Source organism: Neoarius graeffei, chromosome 4, assembly GCF_027579695.1.
Source record: "Neoarius graeffei isolate fNeoGra1 chromosome 4, fNeoGra1.pri, whole genome shotgun sequence".
In the NCBI taxonomy this organism is placed as follows: Eukaryota; Metazoa; Chordata; class Actinopteri; order Siluriformes; family Ariidae; genus Neoarius; species Neoarius graeffei.
The window spans coordinates 14,276,171-14,294,914 of NC_083572.1; the positions used below are offsets into that span (position 1 = coordinate 14,276,171).

The 18,744-nt window shown below is 41.2% G+C and overlaps 2 protein-coding genes across 3 annotated transcripts in view; one reads left to right on the forward strand and one right to left on the reverse strand.

The window, feature by feature from the left end:
- micall1a (MICAL-like 1a) overlaps positions 1-5,348 on the forward strand; it is a 61,797-nt gene extending 56,449 nt beyond the window's left edge. The window contains exons 14-16 of the mRNA XM_060918906.1: positions 574-688; positions 1,153-1,199; positions 4,624-5,348. Coding sequence (XP_060774889.1) covers positions 574-688; positions 1,153-1,199; positions 4,624-4,748 — 287 coding nt within the window. The 3' untranslated portion in view covers positions 4,749-5,348. The remainder of the gene's footprint in view (positions 1-573; positions 689-1,152; positions 1,200-4,623) is intronic.
- Positions 5,349-9,637: 4,289 nt separating this feature from the next.
- Positions 9,638-18,744, reverse strand: part of c4h22orf23 (chromosome 4 C22orf23 homolog) — a 20,461-nt gene continuing 11,354 nt past the window's right edge. For both annotated transcript variants that reach the window (XM_060918910.1, XM_060918909.1), the window contains exons 4-7: positions 12,004-12,177; positions 10,546-10,680; positions 10,314-10,414; positions 9,638-10,183 (exon numbers count right to left, since the gene is read on the reverse strand). In XM_060918910.1, coding sequence (XP_060774893.1) covers positions 10,100-10,183; positions 10,314-10,414; positions 10,546-10,680; positions 12,004-12,177 — 494 coding nt within the window. In that variant the 3' untranslated portion in view covers positions 9,638-10,099. The remainder of the gene's footprint in view (positions 10,184-10,313; positions 10,415-10,545; positions 10,681-12,003; positions 12,178-18,744) is intronic.

Consider the following 18,744-nt stretch of genomic DNA (forward strand, 5'->3'; position numbering starts at 1 on the left):
TGTCCCGGGAAGGGTACTCACCTTCTGAAATCAACTCCTCTCACAATTTTTGGAGGAATTTCACAAAACTTGACAGGATTCTTTGTTATATATGTCAGTAATACACATTATTGCAATTTTGTTTAATTCAGTCACATTTTACCAGAGTTATGGCGTAGTTGCCAGCGGGGGATATTGTGCTCTCAGAGCACTCTTGTTAAATTATAGCTGCGATATTGCCTCAAAGAAATTTGGCACAGTTATTTAGATACAGCAAGGCTCCTGCAGCTGTGAAAATAGCAACATGATGGAAGCTCATGAGTAATTTAACAAGATGAGGTACACAGTCTGGTGAAAAACTGCTGTATTAGTTTACTAGCTTTGGATGAGTTCGCAGGTTCAAATCCCAGCACAGCCAAGCTGCCAGTGTTAACAGTCATCTGTTCAATTAGCTGCTTTGTATTGAGGCAGTTGCCAAATGAGTAAATGAATTAAGTCAGTATAGAAGGCTTGTCTGAATTTGGATCATTTTGGTACCTCCCTCCCTTCCTTCCTTCCTTCCACCCTTCCTTCCTCACTCGCTGTGTCTGTTAGAGAAAGAATGGAATGATGAGGATCGAGACCGGGAGAAGCAGCTGATGGAGGAGTTGGTGACCATCATCGAGCAGAGGAACCAGATCATCAATAGCATGGATCAGGACAGACAGAGGTAATCCATTACCTCACACTTGAATTTGACATGGATACATTTATAATTATAAGATTAGTGTAACGATGGTCAGGCGGTCAAAGGACTGAGGAGAGATCGGGCTTTTACAGAGTTGTTCCTGGAGACATGTACATGAGTGACTTCACCATTTCTTGGTGTAAAAACAGCAGGCCGTTTTCTCTTGTGAAGTTATTGAATTGCAAGGAGCATTTCACGGTGAACCTACCCGTGCTCAAGCACACCGCTTCTGCTTGAGTACGGCAGGACAAAACAGACCTGCAATACACCATAGTTCTAAAGGTGGCTCCAAAACACCACCACTGGCTAAAGTTGCTTGATTTATGGCAAAACTCATTATTCGACTAAAATTTTAACTCTGTTACACCAGTTTACATTATCTTATACCATACCGCTCAACCTCAGGGTCATAAAGATTTATTTATTTGTTTATTTATTTATTTTAGGGAAGAGGAGGAGGACAAGCTAGTGGCTGCCATGTTAAAGAAAAAAGGTACGGACTCTTGTTTGTTTTTGTACTGGAGCACCTGAAAAGTTACATGAATACAGTGCCTCGAAAAAGTATTCATACCCCTTGACTTTTTCACATTTTTCCACCTTACAACCACGAACTTAAAAGTTTTTTTTTATTGAGATTTTATGTGATAGACCAACACAGAGTAGCACATAATTGTGAAGTGAAACGAAAATGATAAATGGTCTTCCAAATTTTAAACAAATAAAAATCTGAAAAATGTGATGTGCATTAGTATTCAGCCCCCCTGCGTCAATACTTTGTAGAGCCACCTTTTGCTGCAATTACAGCTGCAAGTCTTTTGTGGTACGTCTCTACCAGCTTTGCACATCTAGACACTGAAATTTTTGCCCATTCTTCTTTACAAAATAGCTCAAGCTCAGCCAGACTGGATGGAGAGCATCTGTGAACAGCAATTTTCAAGTCTTGCCACAGATGCTCAATGGGATTTAGGTCTGGACTTTGACTGGGCCATTCTAACACATGAATATTCTTTGAGCTAAACCATTCCATTGTAGCTCTGGCTGTAGGTTTAGGGTCATTGTCTTGCTGGAAGGTGAGTCTCCTTCCCAGTCTCAAGTCTTTTGCAGCCTCCAACAGGTTTTCTTCCAGGATTGCCCTGTATTTAGCTCCATCCATCTTCCTATCAACTCTGACCAGCTTCCCTGTCCCTGCTGAAGAAAAGCATCCCCATAGCATGATGCTGCCACCACCATGTTTCACAGTGGGGATGGTGTGTGCAGGGTGATGAGCAGTGTTAGTTTTCCGCCACACACAGCGCTTTGCATTTAGGCCAAAAAGTTCAACTTTGGTCTCATCTGACCAAAGCACCTTCTTCGACATGCTTGCTGTGTCCCCTACATGGCTTCTTATGCCTGTCTTTCAACAATGGCTTTCTTCTTGCCACTCTTCCAAAAAGGCCAGATTTGTGGAGTGTACGACTTATAGTTGTCCTGTGCACAGATTCTCCCACCTGAGCTGTGGATTTCTGCAGCTCCTCCAGAGTGATCATGGGCCTCTTGGCTGCTTCTCTGACCAGTGCTCTCCTTGCTCGCTCTGTCAGTTTAGGTGAACGGCCATGTCTTGGTAGGTTTGCAGTTGTGCCATAGTTTTTCCATTTTTGAATGATGGCTTGAACAGTGCTTCTTGAGATGTTCAGAGCTTGGGATATTTTTTTTTTTTTTTTATAACCTAACCCTGCTTTAAACTTCTCCAGAACTTTATCCCTGACCTGTCTGGTGAGTTCTTTGGTCTTCATGATGCTGTTTGTTCTTCAGTGTTCTCTAACAAACCACTGAGGCCTTCACAGAACAAGTGTATTTATGCTGAGAGTAAATTACACACAGTAGGACTCTATTAACTAATTAGATGACTTCTGAAGGCAATTGATTGCACTGGATTGTATTTAGAGGTATCAGAGTACAGGGGGCTGAATACTAATGCGCACCACGTTTTTCAGATTTTTATTTGTTTAAAATTTTGAAGACCATTTATCATTTTTGTTTCACTTCACAATTATGTGCTACTCTGTGTTGGTCTATCACATAAAATCTCAATAAAAAAAACTTAAGTTCGTGGTTGTAAGGTGGAAAAATGTGAAAAAGTTCAAGGGGTATGAATACTTTTGCAAGGCACTGTAAACCACTAAATATACGGTTATAAATCTTCATATATTTGCTTCAATGAATCTAATTTAGAAAAAAAAAATGGAAGAAAAGCAAGATGATGTAATCAGGAAGATTTTGAAATTATCATGAAATAACATGATAATTTCATGTTATAACATGATTTCATGTTATATGATTTTGTATCATGAAATTACGTGGTTATTACATGATAAATATGTTGTAAAAATGTGATAAGATTATTGTTATAAAGTTTTCACATAATTACTTGATACTAAGCCAATTTTTTTTTTTTTGAGTGTGGCAGCAATACGTTTTTGTAGTGGATCGGAATCAAATTGCATGTGTTAAAAAAAAAAGGGGGGGGGGGAGGATGTGATCCTGTTACTCGTACCCTGTTTATAGAGGACATTTGGGGTAAGGGGATTATTACCTCGCCCAGGACGGAGTCCACCAGGGGGCGAGGTATTGTTTTTCGGTCGGGTTTCTTTTTGTTAATGATATTACGGGAAAACGGTTGGATCAATCTTCATGAAACTTTCAGGATAGATGAGCATTGGTCTCAAATAGAACCTCCAACATGGAGGGTCATTCGGTCAAGGTCACCAACAAGGTCAAAATCGTTTTTGTTGTGGCTACTGCCTCATATAGAGGCGCTAGCCACTAGGTCATCGCACTGTAAGAGTGTAACAATCGCGCACTGCGCATGCGCATACATGTGTTCTGATTAAAATGGCTGGTGAGTGTATACAATTTGGTTCACCATTCAAGTGTGGGGGCACGCCTCCCCTAGGGGGCGCCAGAGTTCTTCGGGGGGGCGCAACGTGAGGAAAAATAAACCAGAATAAGTTACTATTGCGGACATTTAGCGAACTTCAGCTAGCCTTTGCCAGAGACAAAATGGATCGATTTTTAGTACCTAAAGCTACAGTGAGTGAGGAGACAGAGTCTGGGCCAAGCAAAAAAAAAAAAAAAAGTATGACTACGATTATTTAAAAAGTTTGGATTTTCATGGACTGGATCTGAAGATGCTCCACTGCCACAGTGTGTTGTCTGCCAAGAGGTGCTAGCTAATGATGCTATGAGATGTTTAAAATGTGTAAAACAAGATGCTTTTTTTTTTAAGCACAGATGTTTAAAATGTGTAAAAGAAAAAAAGTGTACAACAACCATTTTTTTTTTTTAAATACGAATGGAGCATTAAGTATAGCAACAACAAAAATTGTAAGGGGGGGTGCTGTTGTTTATTTGCTTTCTGAGGGGGGGCTCACTCTCCCACACTTTGAAAACCCCTGGACTAGACTAAAGAAATCGCTTTCAGACATGTTTATGCTCGTTACAGAGGGAAAGTGCGTTCCACTGAGCTCTAGCGCCGGGCCATTTCCAGGAAATAGAGTTTGGGTCATGGCGACAGTGTGTGTCCCCACCTCGGTTCGGAGGTTTCAGTTTCAAATACTGTAAGAGAAGAATAATATAAAGTACAGACACTTGGTATATTTTACTTCTGTGACTTTTTTAAATTGTTCGTTTTTGGATTACGCTTCATCCTACTCATTTCAGAGTAAATATACTGTATGTGCTATATTTACTGTATGGACATGAGCTCAGAAAATAATTTTATTTATAAGCAGTAGCCACATGTACCCATAGGGTACCCTTTTTTTTTTTTTCCTTCTGTGATATCTTCCTTCATAAGTGCCACCGGGCGAGGTTTGTTTTGCCTGGCAACACTCGTTCATTTGGTTCCTTACTGTGCAATTCTTCTCGTCTTCTTTCAGAGTTCCATGGTGAGAGCGACCACAGGAAGAAACCCGGAAAGTTTAAACCCATGAAGGTGTTGAAAAGACTGAGCCATAAAGGCGACATGGCAAAGAGCCCGAGTCCACGGAATGAGAAAAGCTGAGCACGATACATGACTTTAAAGACAAAGCTGACCGTCCATCTTGAACTCTTAATGACTAAAAGGACGGCAAATTGGCTGGGTACAAACTGACACCCTGAACACAGCCACTTCTCATTCTGACTTTGTATACCTTTAATGCAGCGTCATTAACGAGTGAGGAACATAAGCCGAAGAATGGCTTTTACCCCATGTTTTTTTCATTAGTAAATACAAATCTAAAGGGAAAAAAAATGTAATTTGCCCTATAGAGTTGATCAGCCAAGACGTGTTTCGATGTTTGCCATTTCCTTCCTTCCGAGTCGGGAGCTTGTGGGTCAAATCTCCCAACTACACTGCTTCTCCAGTCATCTCTGTCCATCGCACGACAATACATCTCATCTATGTTTTATCAGTCATTGTACTAGATTGCATCTTCAAGCAGATGGACATGAACCATGGGTTGAAAACATCCTGAAAACCCAGAAATCTTACTTCCTGACCTGGATTTTGCAGATCTTGTTCTACTCGATTCATCAGAGACTGCTGCAGGGGAACACCTTGACAATGTTGAGAACGCTGCTTCGCATAGGTTTGAAAGGCAACCAAGAAAAACAAACAAACGGTCATGTTCATTCATTATGTTCACACTAAGGCACCACCAGCCTTACAAAACATGGAAATTGTAACCGACTTTAAGTACCTTGGGGCACGTATTGCGTCATCACTGGAAGATTTCCATCAAAAGACGTGGAAGTGCCTGGAACAACTTCTGGAAACTGACTACCATTTGGACGTCCAACAAAATCTCATTACAACTCAAGCTTCGACTGTTTGACTCCCTGATACTTTCCTTCCTCCTTTACGGAGCAAAATCATGGACACTCAATCAGACCATGAAGAATCAACTGAACTCGTTTGCCATCAGCTGTTCTTGTATTATGTTAAACAGCAAGCGAACTGATAGAATATGTCCTGGCTACCACCCAAAGGACAAACCTTGCAGAAATACTTGTAGGAAGACAGTTGCACACCTTGGACACTGGTTTAGAAGACCAACTGAATCAACCATACATCGCAACGCAAGGCCGTAATAGGAGAGGAAGACATTGACTAACCTACACTACCGTTCAAAAGTTTGGGGTCACTTTGAAATGTCCTTATTTTTGAAAGAAAAGCACTGTTCTTTTCAATGAAGATCACTTTAAACTAATCAGAAATCCACTCTATACATTGCTAATGTGGTAAATGACTATTCCAGCTGCAAATGTCTGGTTTTTGGTGCAATATCTCCATAGGTGTATAGAGGCCCATTTCCAGCAACTCTCACTCCAGTGTTCTAATGGTACAATGTGTTTGCTCATTGCCTCAGAAGGCTAATGGATGATTAGAAAACCCTTGTACAATCATGTTAGCACAGCTGAAAACAGTTGAGCTCTTTAGAGAAGCTATAAAACTGACCTTCCTTTGAGCAGATTGAGTTTCTGGAGCATCACATTTGTGGGGTCGATTAAATGCTCAAAATGGCCAGAAAAATGTTTTGACTATATTTTCTATTCATTTTACAACTTATGGTGGTAAATAAAAGTGTGACTTTTCATGGAAAACACAAAATTGTCTGGGTGACCCCAAACTTTTGAACGGTAGTGTACGTCAAAAACATTCAAGAAAATCATTGGCCTTAGCATGGATGAGATGTATTGTTTGCCTTTTTTTTTTTTTAAGTTTTGCACTGGAATATGTATGTAGTGTCCTGGGAAAACCCTTCTCATAGTGAAATTTGGACATTTTCTGCTGTAGGTACTTCTGAAAGCTAGAGACTTTCCTCAACTGAAATGTTTTGCATTTATCTGAACTACAAGTAGTTATGGAATTAAAAAAAAAAAAAAACCCTACCCCGATTTTCCAACATACGATGAGTTTTCCCAAACCATGAGTATTTCTTTACAATTGGAACATTTTAAATCTTTTTGTTGAGAAGCAAAAAAAAAAAGCAAGAAAGGTTAGAATCAAGTATAAAAAGTTGTGTGCGCTCATGCGTTTTAGGTACTTAACTCCTCTATTAACGTGTTAAGGTGCTGTGTAAAGTGTACTCATGCATTTAGGATGTCTACCTAAATAGATTTTTTTTAATGCAAGTATGAGGCTTGGGGGGGGGGAAGGTGGATGAGCAGAACCTGCAGACTTTTTAACACTTGTATTCATGTACAGTCTGTTGCTAGGGGTTGGGAAGGTTGCTAACACATACAGTGTCTTGCAAAAGTATTCCTACCCCTTTCTGTTTGTGAGCAATTCCAGCGTTATGGACGTGACACTTGAACTCAAAATGGCAACAAATGACCCAGTGCATGTTTTATTGTCTCCCAGTATTTAAACAGGTGTTGCATATTTTAAGGCTGTACCATACTGGAGAAGTGATAGAACAAGAACAATTCCCATAGTACATCTAGGGCATGCCAGAAAATGCCAATAAAAGATGCGTTATGGATGTGACAGAAAAAGTATCACTTTTCTTGGGTGACTGTACATTTTTATCAAACTCTGTGAAATTGTAAACCTAATGTTGAAATGGAGATATCCATTTGATAGAGGGGTCCAAGGTGAATATTAAAAAATCTTTGTTTAAAATATTTTATATTTCATGCAGAGTTTCGGAAGGAAAAGTCAGCGTTATGGATGTGACGAAATTCCGTTATGGATGTGACGCGTCTGAAATAGACATGGCATATGTTTAGAAAATCAGCAATTTAACCACTATAACCCTTTGAAAAACTCTCTAAATATCAGCTAAAACTATCAAAGTTCTTAAATAATGGCTATTGTTGGCTATTGTTTTGCTGTTTTGTGGATTTTAGCATACATTTCTGTGGCTTGTGGCAATAATATAGAATTGTACATGATCAAAGTTGATTTTAGCTTGGGTTTTACATTATAAGAAAGAAAGACTGACATATTAAGGTGAAGGGAACAATTCTTGTGACAAATTGGTTCAACTTATTCACATCTGTAAAATACAGGCCTAGGTGATCTCTCTGGGAGTGGTTTTGATGTATTACATGTTGCTTTATTCTTATGGCGAGGTTGACATTTACATGGAATTGCCCTTGTCCCGTTTTGTCGCATTACAAGCTGGAATTAAAATGGATTTTTGGGGGTTAGTACTATGTGATTTACACAACATGCCTACAACTTTTAAAGGTGAAAATTGGTGTTTTATTGTGACGCAAACAATAAGATGAAAAAACAGAAATCTGGAGGGTGCATAGGTATTCAATACTTTTGTAGAGCCACCTTTTGCTACAATTACAGCTGCAAGTCTCTTGGGGTATGTCTCTATTAGCTCAGCACATCTAGCCACTAGGATTTTTGCTCATTCATCAAGGCAAAACTGCTTCAACTCCTTCAAGTTAGATGGGTTGCGTTGGTGTACAGCAATCTTCAATTTATGCCACAGATTCTCAATTGGATTGAGGTCTGGGCTTTGACTAGGTCATTCCAAGACACTTAAATGTTTCCCTTTAAACCACTCCAGTGTAGCTTTAGCAGTATGTTTAGGGTCATTTTCCTGCTGGAACGTGAACCTTCGTCCCAGTCTCAAACCTCTGGCTGATTCAAACAGGTTTTCCTCCAGAATTGCCCTGTATTTAGTGCCATCCACAGCTTTCCTTGAGTCCTGACCAGCTTTCCTGTCGCTGCAGATGAAAAACATCCCCACAGCATGACGCTGCCACCACCATGCTTCACTGTAGGAATGGTGTTCTCAGGGTGCTGGGTTTGCACCACACATGGCATTTCCCATGATGGCCAAAAAGATCAATTTTAGTCTCGTTTGACCAGAGAATCTTTCATGTGTTTGGAGAGTCTGCCACATGCTGTTGGACAAACTCCAAACGTGATTTCTTAAGCAATGACTATAGAATCACATTCTGTGGAGTGTACTCCACAGAATGTGATTCTATAGACAGATACTACCATCTCCGCTTTGGATCTTTGCAGCTCCTTCAGTGTTGTCTTTGTTGCATCTCTGATTAATGCCCTCCTTGCCCGGTCTCTGAGTTTTGGTGGGCGGCCTTCTCTTGTCAGGTTTGTAGTGGTGCCATATTCTTTCCATTTTGCTATAATGGTGCTCTGTGGGATATTTTTTAATAGCCCAACCCTGATCTATTTAATACTTCATTACAACTTTTGTCTCTGACCTGTTTGGAGGTTCCTTGAGGTTATGTTGCTCGGTTAGTACTGTAGCAGAGTCAGGGTCCTTTCAGAACAGGTTGATCTTAAATCAACTAATAATGAGACTTATGAAGTGAATTGGTTGGACCACCTCTTATTTATGGGTTTCATATGAAAGGGGGCGAATACCTATGCGTTTTTTTTTTTTTTCATCTTAATTGTTGTCACAATAGTAAAACAGTCTGCACCTTTAAAGTGGTAGACATGTGTAAATCAAATGGTGCTAACCCTCCAAAAATCTATTTTAATTCCATCTTGTAATGTGACAAAACAGGACAAACACCAAGGGGGATGAATACTTTTTTGCAAGACACTGTATCTGATGCAACACGCTTCCTCAGTGTAATGATTTGATGCTTCCAGGTAAGAAGAAAGTGATGTGATGACCCTTAATGTTCAATTCAGTCATGTACCTGGAAAAATAGCCTAACCAGTGCAGTTGGCAAGGAAAGGAAGACCTCATTTTTCATGGATATGAACGCTAATAATGCTATTATAATGCTATCTACAACCTTTACAAAGTGACAAACTTTTTACATGTAGGAATCTTTTATTACTATGAATTAGTAATTGAAACTGCTCTTTTTTTTTTTTTAAAGGGAAACCCTATAAAAGCTAAATTTGCAATAGTGTGTTTTTAATCCATACTCTTTTTGAAATGCCTTTGCTTGTTTTGAGTGGAATGTTTCAGTGTGGGATTTCAGGTTTAATTTTGAGAGCCCTGAAGTGAGCGTGTCCCGTTTTATGTATTTATAAAGAAAGTCCATGTAGTGTGTGTATGTCTCGATACGTGTTGACATTTCCGTTTGACTTTTGTCGTGTCCTTATTCTACTGTCCTTTTGAGTCTGTGCCTCTAAATTTTTAAAACCAAGGGCTTTTTTTTTTTAAACAACCATGCAAACTTTTTTTTTTAATTTTGAGAGCCAAAAAGGATTATTGTAACTAAAATCAACAGCAACACAGGTATAAACTTAATGTCTGACTTTTACTCCAGTGAAAAAATGGTTCATCATGCAAGCAATACAATAAACACTGTACATGATATGAAACCATGTCTGTCTTAGATGCTTAAATAGGCACTGTTGAAGTGTGTGTGTGTGTGTGTGTAACATCGCCTGGTATTGATGAAACACGTTTTGTTTCCTCACTGCTGTTCTCCATCTTTCTCCTCTTGCATCCTTATCGCCTTGCTGCGTGCCCTGTCGATCAGCTCTAGCTCACGGATTTTCTGTGAAAGAGACAAGACAAACATCCCAAACCAAAATATTTGCGTGGATTTTTTTTTTAATTTTATTTTTTAATTAACTTGAATACATCCAGGACTGGTGAAGTGTTAATTTCCTGCTTGGAATATATACCTGAGATATCTCCGTGTTAATGATATGATAGTACTCTCTTCCATTTCCAAGAGCCTCCATCTCCTTCAAAAACTGCCTTCGGTCTTCAATCTCATCAAGAACTGTACACGATGGAGAAAATACATAAGACATCCAATTAAAAATAATTATAATCTAGAAATTTCCAAATCAAACCACTTTGGATTTGAACAAGATTAAAAATGTTCATAAATTACTGTATGCTTTGGCTTACCCTCCTGGAACCTGTCTTTCTCGCTGTCGTCCTTTTTGTTAGCAGGCCTTCTGTGGGACAATGAAGGTTGCATCTCCTCCTCCTGACCTGTAGCGAAAATGTTCTGCAGCCTGCGCTTCTCTTTTTCCAGGTCTCCTTCAGCCAGAAACAACAACAACAGGAAGAGAAGAGTTGTTTGTTTATGCTTATTTGTCTGAAAGCATATGCTTCAGTAACTACAGTGAAACTAGTAGCAGTAGTAGTATCTAGTGAGAAGCAGTAATTGTGCTCCTACTATAAAGTCTTTTCTGTTTAAAAACCAAAGTAAGGACAGATCATTTAATTAAAAAAAAAAAATTTAATTGGGCATCTGATTAGGATGCCTCCTTGGTGCCTTCCTTCGGAGGTTTCCAGGGCACGTCCAACTGGGAGGAGACCTCAGAGTCGATCCAGAACACACTGGAACGATTCTATATCTTATCTGGCCTGGGAGTGCCTTGGGATCCCCCAGGAGGAACTGGAAAGCATTGCTGGGGAGGGAGAGGGACGTCTCGAATACCCTGCTTAGCTTGCTGCTACTGTGACCCGACTTCGGATGAGTGGAAGAAAATGGATAGATGATTTTTTATTATTATTATTATTATTAGAAGACAATTTTCTTGGAGAAAATAATAGTACTGAAGATTCAAAAGGATGACAGATCACTAATGCTGCCGTTTTGTTTTTTCTCTGCAATTTTACCCATACCCAAACTGTAAAGTAGTTGATTGATTAACATCTATAGTTTGCCTTTGTGGATCGAGACCCACAGTGTCACAATGAAGGCAAGTGTCAATTTTGATAAACTTCAGGGCTATGTCACAAGGAGCTTAATGCTCTCAGTAGACCCAAGCTTGGTGAACAGATCAGCGATCCCAAAGACCCCCTATGAAATACACAAAGAAGTAGGGTCCCACCCCTGGAGCTAGGACTGGAGGTGTGTCTGCAGGCAGACATCAGGCCTCCTGTATAACCTAAAATGGCGACCTGGAACCATCTTGTGGTCCTAGATGAAAAGTGGGAGTCGGGTGTAATGCCTGCCAATCATCAAGCTTTGAAAATGTTTAAATGGCTATACATTCATCCATCCATTATCCTTAACCCCTTATCCTGTGCAGGGTTGCGGGCAAGCTGGAGCATATCCCAGCTGACTACGGGCGAGAAGTGGGGTACACCTTGGACAAGTCGCCAGATTATCACAGGGCTGACATATAGAGACAAACAACCATTCACATTCACACCTACGGCCAATTTAGAGCCACCAATTAGCCTAACCGCATGTCTTTGAACTGTGGAGGAAACCCACGGGGACTCTGGCTCGAGCCCAGAACCTTCTTGCTGTGAAGCGACAGTGCTGCCCTGGCTATACATTTATTTCCCTGGAAACGTTTGAACGAACATGATCTTTGAATTGTGAGACTAAGAATAGCTGATACATACGTGTTGCGCTGGGCCGGAACCTCTCACGGATGTAGTTGTCACCGGCGCTACATTTCTCGGCACTGCGTTTCTGTGGTCTGAACGACAGAAGTAGGTGTTTTTGGACTCTTGGCTCTGGGTGTGCAGGTGCCTTAGATGATGTGGGTTTACAGCTCAGGGGTAAGGCGCCACCATCTAGCACACCAACAGAATGGGAACTGGTTTAGAGAAATGCATGCTCCTCTGTATTCCAGCATTTCATAAAGAACGTAATGTAAAGACAAACACTTAGAGTGACTCTCCTGTGCCAAAACATTTGCTAACTATTACAAAGCACTTCCACTGGAGACTCCTTCCATAAACGTTAAACATATCCTTACAAAAATCTGCATCATATCGAGTACTGAAATTTTTTTCTCTGTTATAGAAACAATAACTTATTAGAAGGAATGCAATTAATATAGTGAGAGTAAAAAGTATTTGATCCCTTGGTGATTTTGTTGGTTTGCCCACTAATAAAGACATGATCATCCTATACTTTTAATGGTAGATGTATTCTAACATGGAGAGACAGAATATCAAAACGAAAATCCAGAAAATAACTTTAAAGAATATATTTTAATTGATTTGTATTTCATTGAGGGAAATAAGTATTTGATCCCTCTAGCCAAAAGCACTTAATACTTGGTGGCAAAGCCTTTGTTTGCAAGCACAGCAGACAGACGGTTGTTGTAGTTAACCACAAGGTTAGCACACATATCAGGGGGAATTTTGGCCCACTCTTCTTTGCAGATCCTCTCTAAATCATTAAGGTTGGTGGGCTGTCGCTTGGCAACTCGGACCTTCAGCTCCCTCCATAGATTTTCGATTGGATTGAGGTCCGGAGACTGGCTGGGCCACTCCATGACCTTAATGTGGTTCTTCTTGAGCCACTCCTTTGTTGCCTTTGCTGTATGCTTCAGGTCGTTGTCATGTTGGAAGACCCAACCACGGCCCATTTTCAACTTCCTGGCAGAGGGGAGGAGGTTGTCCCTCAGGACTGCACGGTACATGGCTCCATCCATCTTCCCACTGATGCGGTGAAGTAGCCCTGTGCCCTTGGCAGAGAAACACCCCCAAAACATAATGCTTCCATCTCCATGCTTGACGGTGGGCACAGTGTTCCTGGGGTCATAGGCAGCATTTTTCTTCCTCCACACATGACGAGTAGAGTTTAGGCCAAATAGTTCAATTTTGGTCTCGTCTGACCACAGAACTTTCTCCCAATCACTTTGCACATCTTTGAGGTGATCATTGGCATACTTTAGGTGGGCCTCCACATGTGCCTTCTTAAGCAGGGGTACCTTTCGGGCACTGCAGGATTTTAATCCATTGCGGCGCAAAGTGTTGCCAATTGTTTTCCTGGTGACTGTGGTCCCAGCTGCCTTGAGGTCATTCACTAACTCCCGCTGTGTGGTTGCAAGCCGATTTCTCACAGTTCTCATGATCATTGCCACCCCACGAGGTGAAATCTTCTGTGGAGCACCAGACCGAGGTCTATTGATGGTCATGTTATACTTCTTAAATTTTCTCACAATTGCACCAATGGTTGGTTGTTACTTTAATACCCAGCATCTTGCTAATGTTTTTGTAGCCCATTCCAGATTTGTGCAGGTCAACAATCCTGTCTCTGAGGTCCTGAGAGAGTTCTTTGGTCTTACCCATGTTGGAGAGTTTGGAATCTGTCTGATTGATTGTCTGATTCTGTGAACAGGTGTCTTTCATACAGGTGATTAGTTAGAACAGGTGTCTTCAATTCAGGTAACAAGTTGATTGGGAGTGTCTAACTGGTCTGTGAAAGCCAGAACTCCTAATGCATACTAGGGGATCAAATACTTATTTCCCTCAATGAAATACAAATCAATTAATATATATTCTTTAAAGTTATTTTCTGGATTTTCTTTTTGATATTCTGTCTCTCCATGGTAGAATACATTTACCATTAAAAGTATAGAATGATCACGTCTTTATTAGTGGGCAAACCAACAAAATCAGCAAGGGATCAAATACTTTTTACTTTCACTGTACATACCTGTGACTTGAATTACAGCCAGCACTACTGGCTACTGTGTGTGTGTGTGTGTGTGTGGTGTGTGTATATGAGAGTGATTCCACGCTTATGGGTACTGAAATGGGGACATGAACTTTATTTTTAAAAATTCACCTAAAACCATTTATTTTTTTTACCATCAGGTCACAAAACATGTAATCTTTAATGAATGATATGTTAAAAGATAACTTTAATTTTCTGAGATGTAATAAAAACATACAGTGGTGCTTGAAAGTTTGTGAACCCTTTAGAATTTTCTATATTTCTGCATAAATATGACCTAAAACAACATCAGATTTTCACACAAGTTCTAAAAGTAGATAAAGAGAACCCAGTTAAACAAATGAGACAAAAATATTATACTTGGTCATTTATTTATTGAGGAAAATGATCCAATATTACATATCTGTGAGAGGCAAAAGTATGTGAACCTCTAGGATTAGCAGTTAGTTTGAAGGTGAAATTAGAGTCAGGTGTTTTCAATCAATGGGATGACAATCAGGTGTGAGTGGGCACCCTGTTTTATTTAAAGAACAGAGATCTATCAAAGTCTGATCTTCACAACACATGTTTGTGGAAGTGTATCATGGCACGAACAAAGGAGATTTCTGAGGACCTCAGAAAAAGCGTTGTTGATGCTCATCAGGCTGGAAAAGGTTACAAAACCAACTCTAAAGAGTTTGGACTCCACCAATCCACAGTCGGACAGATTGTGTACAAATGGAGGAAATTCAAGACCATTGTTACCCTCCCCAGGAGTGGTCTACCAACAAAGATCACTCCAAGAGCAAGGCGTGTAATAGTCGGCGAGGTCACAAAGGACCCCAGGGTAACTTCTAAGCAACTGAAGGCCTCTCTCACATTGGCTAATGTTAATGTTCATGAGTCCACCATCAGGAGAACACAGAACAACAATGGTGTGCATGGCAGGGTTGCAAGGAGAAAGCCACTGCTCTCCAAAAAGAACATTGCTGCTCGTCTGCAGTTTGCTAAAGATCACATGGACAAGCCAGAAGGCTATTGGAAAAATGTTTTGTGGATGGATGAGACCAAAATAGAACTTTTTGGTTTAAATGAGCAGCGTTATGTTTGGAGAAAGGAAAACACTGCATTCCAGCATAAGAACCTTATCCTATCTGTGAAACATGGTGGTGGTAGTATCATGGTTTGGGCCTGTTTTGCTGCATCTGGGCCAGGACGGCTTGCCATCATTGATGGAACAGTGAATTCTGAATTATACCAGCGAATTCTAAAGGAAAATGTCAGGACATCTGTCCGTGAACTGAATCTCAAGAGAAGGTGGGTCATGCAGCAAGACAATGACCCTAAGCACACAAGTTGTTCTACCAAAGAATGGTTAAAGAAGAATAAAGTTAATGTTTTGGAATGGCCAAGTCAAAGTCCTGACCTTAATCCAATGGAAATGTTGTGGAAGGACCTGAAGCGAGCAGTTCATGTGAGGAAACCCACCAACATCCCAGAGTTGAAGCTGTTCTGTACGGAGGAACGGGCTAAAATTCCTCCAAGCCGGTGTGCAGGACTGATCAACAGTTACCGCAAACGTTTAGTTGCAGTTATTGCTGCACAAGGGGGTCACACCAGATACTGAAAGCAAAGGTTCACATACTTTTGCCACTCACAGATATGTAATATTGGATCATTTCCCTCAACAAATAAATGACCAAGTATAATATTTTTGTCTCATTTGTTTAACTGGGTTCTCTTTATCTACTTTTAGGACTTGTGTGAAAACCTGATGATGTTTTAGGTCATATTTATGCAAAAATATAGAAAATTCTAAAGGGTTCACAAACTTTCAAGCACCACTGTATTTATATGCCAAAGTCAGAACGTAACAGAAGTGTTGTGGACATATATATTCTCAATTTTAACAATGTAGAATTACTTTTTGAAACATAGGAAGGTGATGTTTTAGCAAATATAATTAATAAACGTGTAGTAGAATAAACATACACATTCTTTCAATAAGATTAACATGGTATAGAGCTAGATTGTAATTAATTTGTAACAGACGCGAGATGGGCAATCGTAACAGAAGTAATGTAACAGACATCATTTTGGAACTCATAGGCTTGACTTTGGCATATAAATATGTTTTTATTACATCTCAGAAAATTAAAGTTATCTTTTAACATATCATTCATTAAAGATTACATGTTTTGTGACCTGATGGTAAAAAAAGAAATGGTTTTAGGTGAATAAGTTCATGTCCCCATTTCAGTACCCATAAGCGTGGAATCACTATCTATCTATATATATATAGATATATATATATATATATCAGCTGGATAGTACAGTGGTAATGCTCACTGACTACGACGCAGGAGATCGGGGTTCGAATCCCGGTCGGGGCAAAACATCATCCAGTAAGGGTCCTTAGGCAAAAACCCCTCATGATATATCAGCCTACCTCAGGAATGAGTGAAAACATAACTGATAGAGTCATACCGGCTCAGACGTCGCCCGGGTCAACAAGGTCTGCGTCAGTTGCTAGGGAACCAGGGCAAACTGATGAGAAATGGGCTACTGGAACAAGACATCGATGGACGAGGACAGAAAATACGGATTTGCTGGAATGCTACTATACAAGCAATCCCAGAGAGAGGGGATACATGCAGAGAATGTGGGACCATTGGATACTTCGAAACCCACAATCAAGGCTAACAAAGAAACAGCTATTAGCCCAGTGTTCCAACATCCATAATCGAAATCTGCTTTCACAACTAGAGATTAATGAAATACAACAACGATGCTACGGCAAGGGGGAGCCAGGAAGACAGGTCAGCGGGGAGATGTCATCATCCCCACAACCAGAGATTGGGTACCAAGCCCCAACAGCTAACAGCCTCAACACAAGAGCTGCTGACCTGAGAAGGAAGATCGTGACCCAACTGGAAACCTGGAGCCCCCGACGAATACCGAAGCTGAGTTGCCAAGTACCTTCAGAAGATCTACTACTAGATGTGAATGCTGCTCTGAAGACAATCTCCACAAGAACCATCACTGAGACCAACAAGCTGATACACAGTACAGCAACAGTAATCATGGAGATGCTTGGACACAAGGTGGGCTCGGGACATAACAAACAGTATCCACCATGGAAGAGACGATTAGAGGCCAAGATAAAGGCAGCAAGGAGAGAAGTTAGCCAGCTAGCTGAACTACAGAAAGGGAACATGGTGAATAAAGGGGCGCCCAGGAAGTACAACTCACTCTCCATACCAGAGGCACTCGAAACTGCCAAACAGCGACTAACAGCTCTGGCCACCCGGTTGAGGAGATACACCAAGGAAGGAGAGGCCAGGAGAATAAACAAGCTGTTCTCCACTGAACCAGCCAAGGTGTACTCTCAATGGCAGGGGAACAACAACCGGTCAGACCCACCAAGAGCTGAGGTGGAAAAATACTGGAAAGACATATGGGAAAGAAAGGCATCACACAACACCGATGCCCAATGGTTAGTGGACCTAAGAGCTGACCACAGCAACCTCCCAGAACAAGAACCAGTAACCATCTCAATGGCAGACGTCCAAGAAAGAGTGTCAAAGATGAAGAGCTGGACAGCACCAGGCCCCGATATGATCCATACGTACTGGCTGAAGAAGCTAACTGCACTCCATGAATGCCTAGCAGCACAGATGAACCAGCTGCTGAGGGATGGAACCCACCCAGAATGGCTAACCCAAGGCAGGACAGTCCTAATCATGAAGGACCCCCAGAAGGGACCCATCCCATCCAACTACCGGCCAATTACCTGTCTCTGCACAACATGGAAGACCCTGTCAGGCATCATTGCGGCAAAAATGAGTAAGCATGTGGCTCAATACATGAGCGAGGCACAGAAAGGAATTGGCAGTAACACCAGAGGAGCCAAGCACCAGCTACTGGCCGATAGAACAGTCGCCCGAGACTGTAAGAAGAGACAGACCAACCTGTGCACTGCCTGGATTGACTACAAGAAAGCCTACGACTCAATGCCACACACATGGATACTGGAATGTCTGGAACTGTATAAGATCAACAGGAACCTAAGGACCTTCATACAGAACTCAATGGAAATGTGGAAGACAACCCTAGAGGCCAACTCAAAACCCATTGCCCAAGTCAACATCAAGTGCGGCATATACCAAGGAGATGCGCTATCACCACTGCTGTTCTGCATAGGCCTGAACCCCCTCAGTCAGATCATCACGAAGAGCGGCTACGGGTACCGATTCCGTAGTGGGGCAACAATCAGCCACCTGCTCTACATGGATGACATCAAGCTGTATGCCAGGAACGAGCGAGAAATAGACTCGCTGATCCACACCACCCGGATCTACAGCGATGACATAGGGATGTCATTCGGATTGGACAAGTGTGGCCGGATGGTCTCAAAGAGAGGCAAGATGATCCGGACTGAGGGGATTGACCTACCAGAGGGCAACATAGGTGATATCCAAGACAGCTACAAGTACCTTGGCATCCCACAGGCTAATGGAAACCATGAAGAGGCCACAAAGAAGTCAACCACAGCCAAATACCTCCAGAGAGTAAGGCAGGTCCTGAAAAGTCAGCTGAATGGTAAAAACAAGGTCCGAGCCATCAACATGTACGCACTACCAGTCATCAGATACCCCGCTGGTATCATAAACTGGCCAAAGGAGGAGATA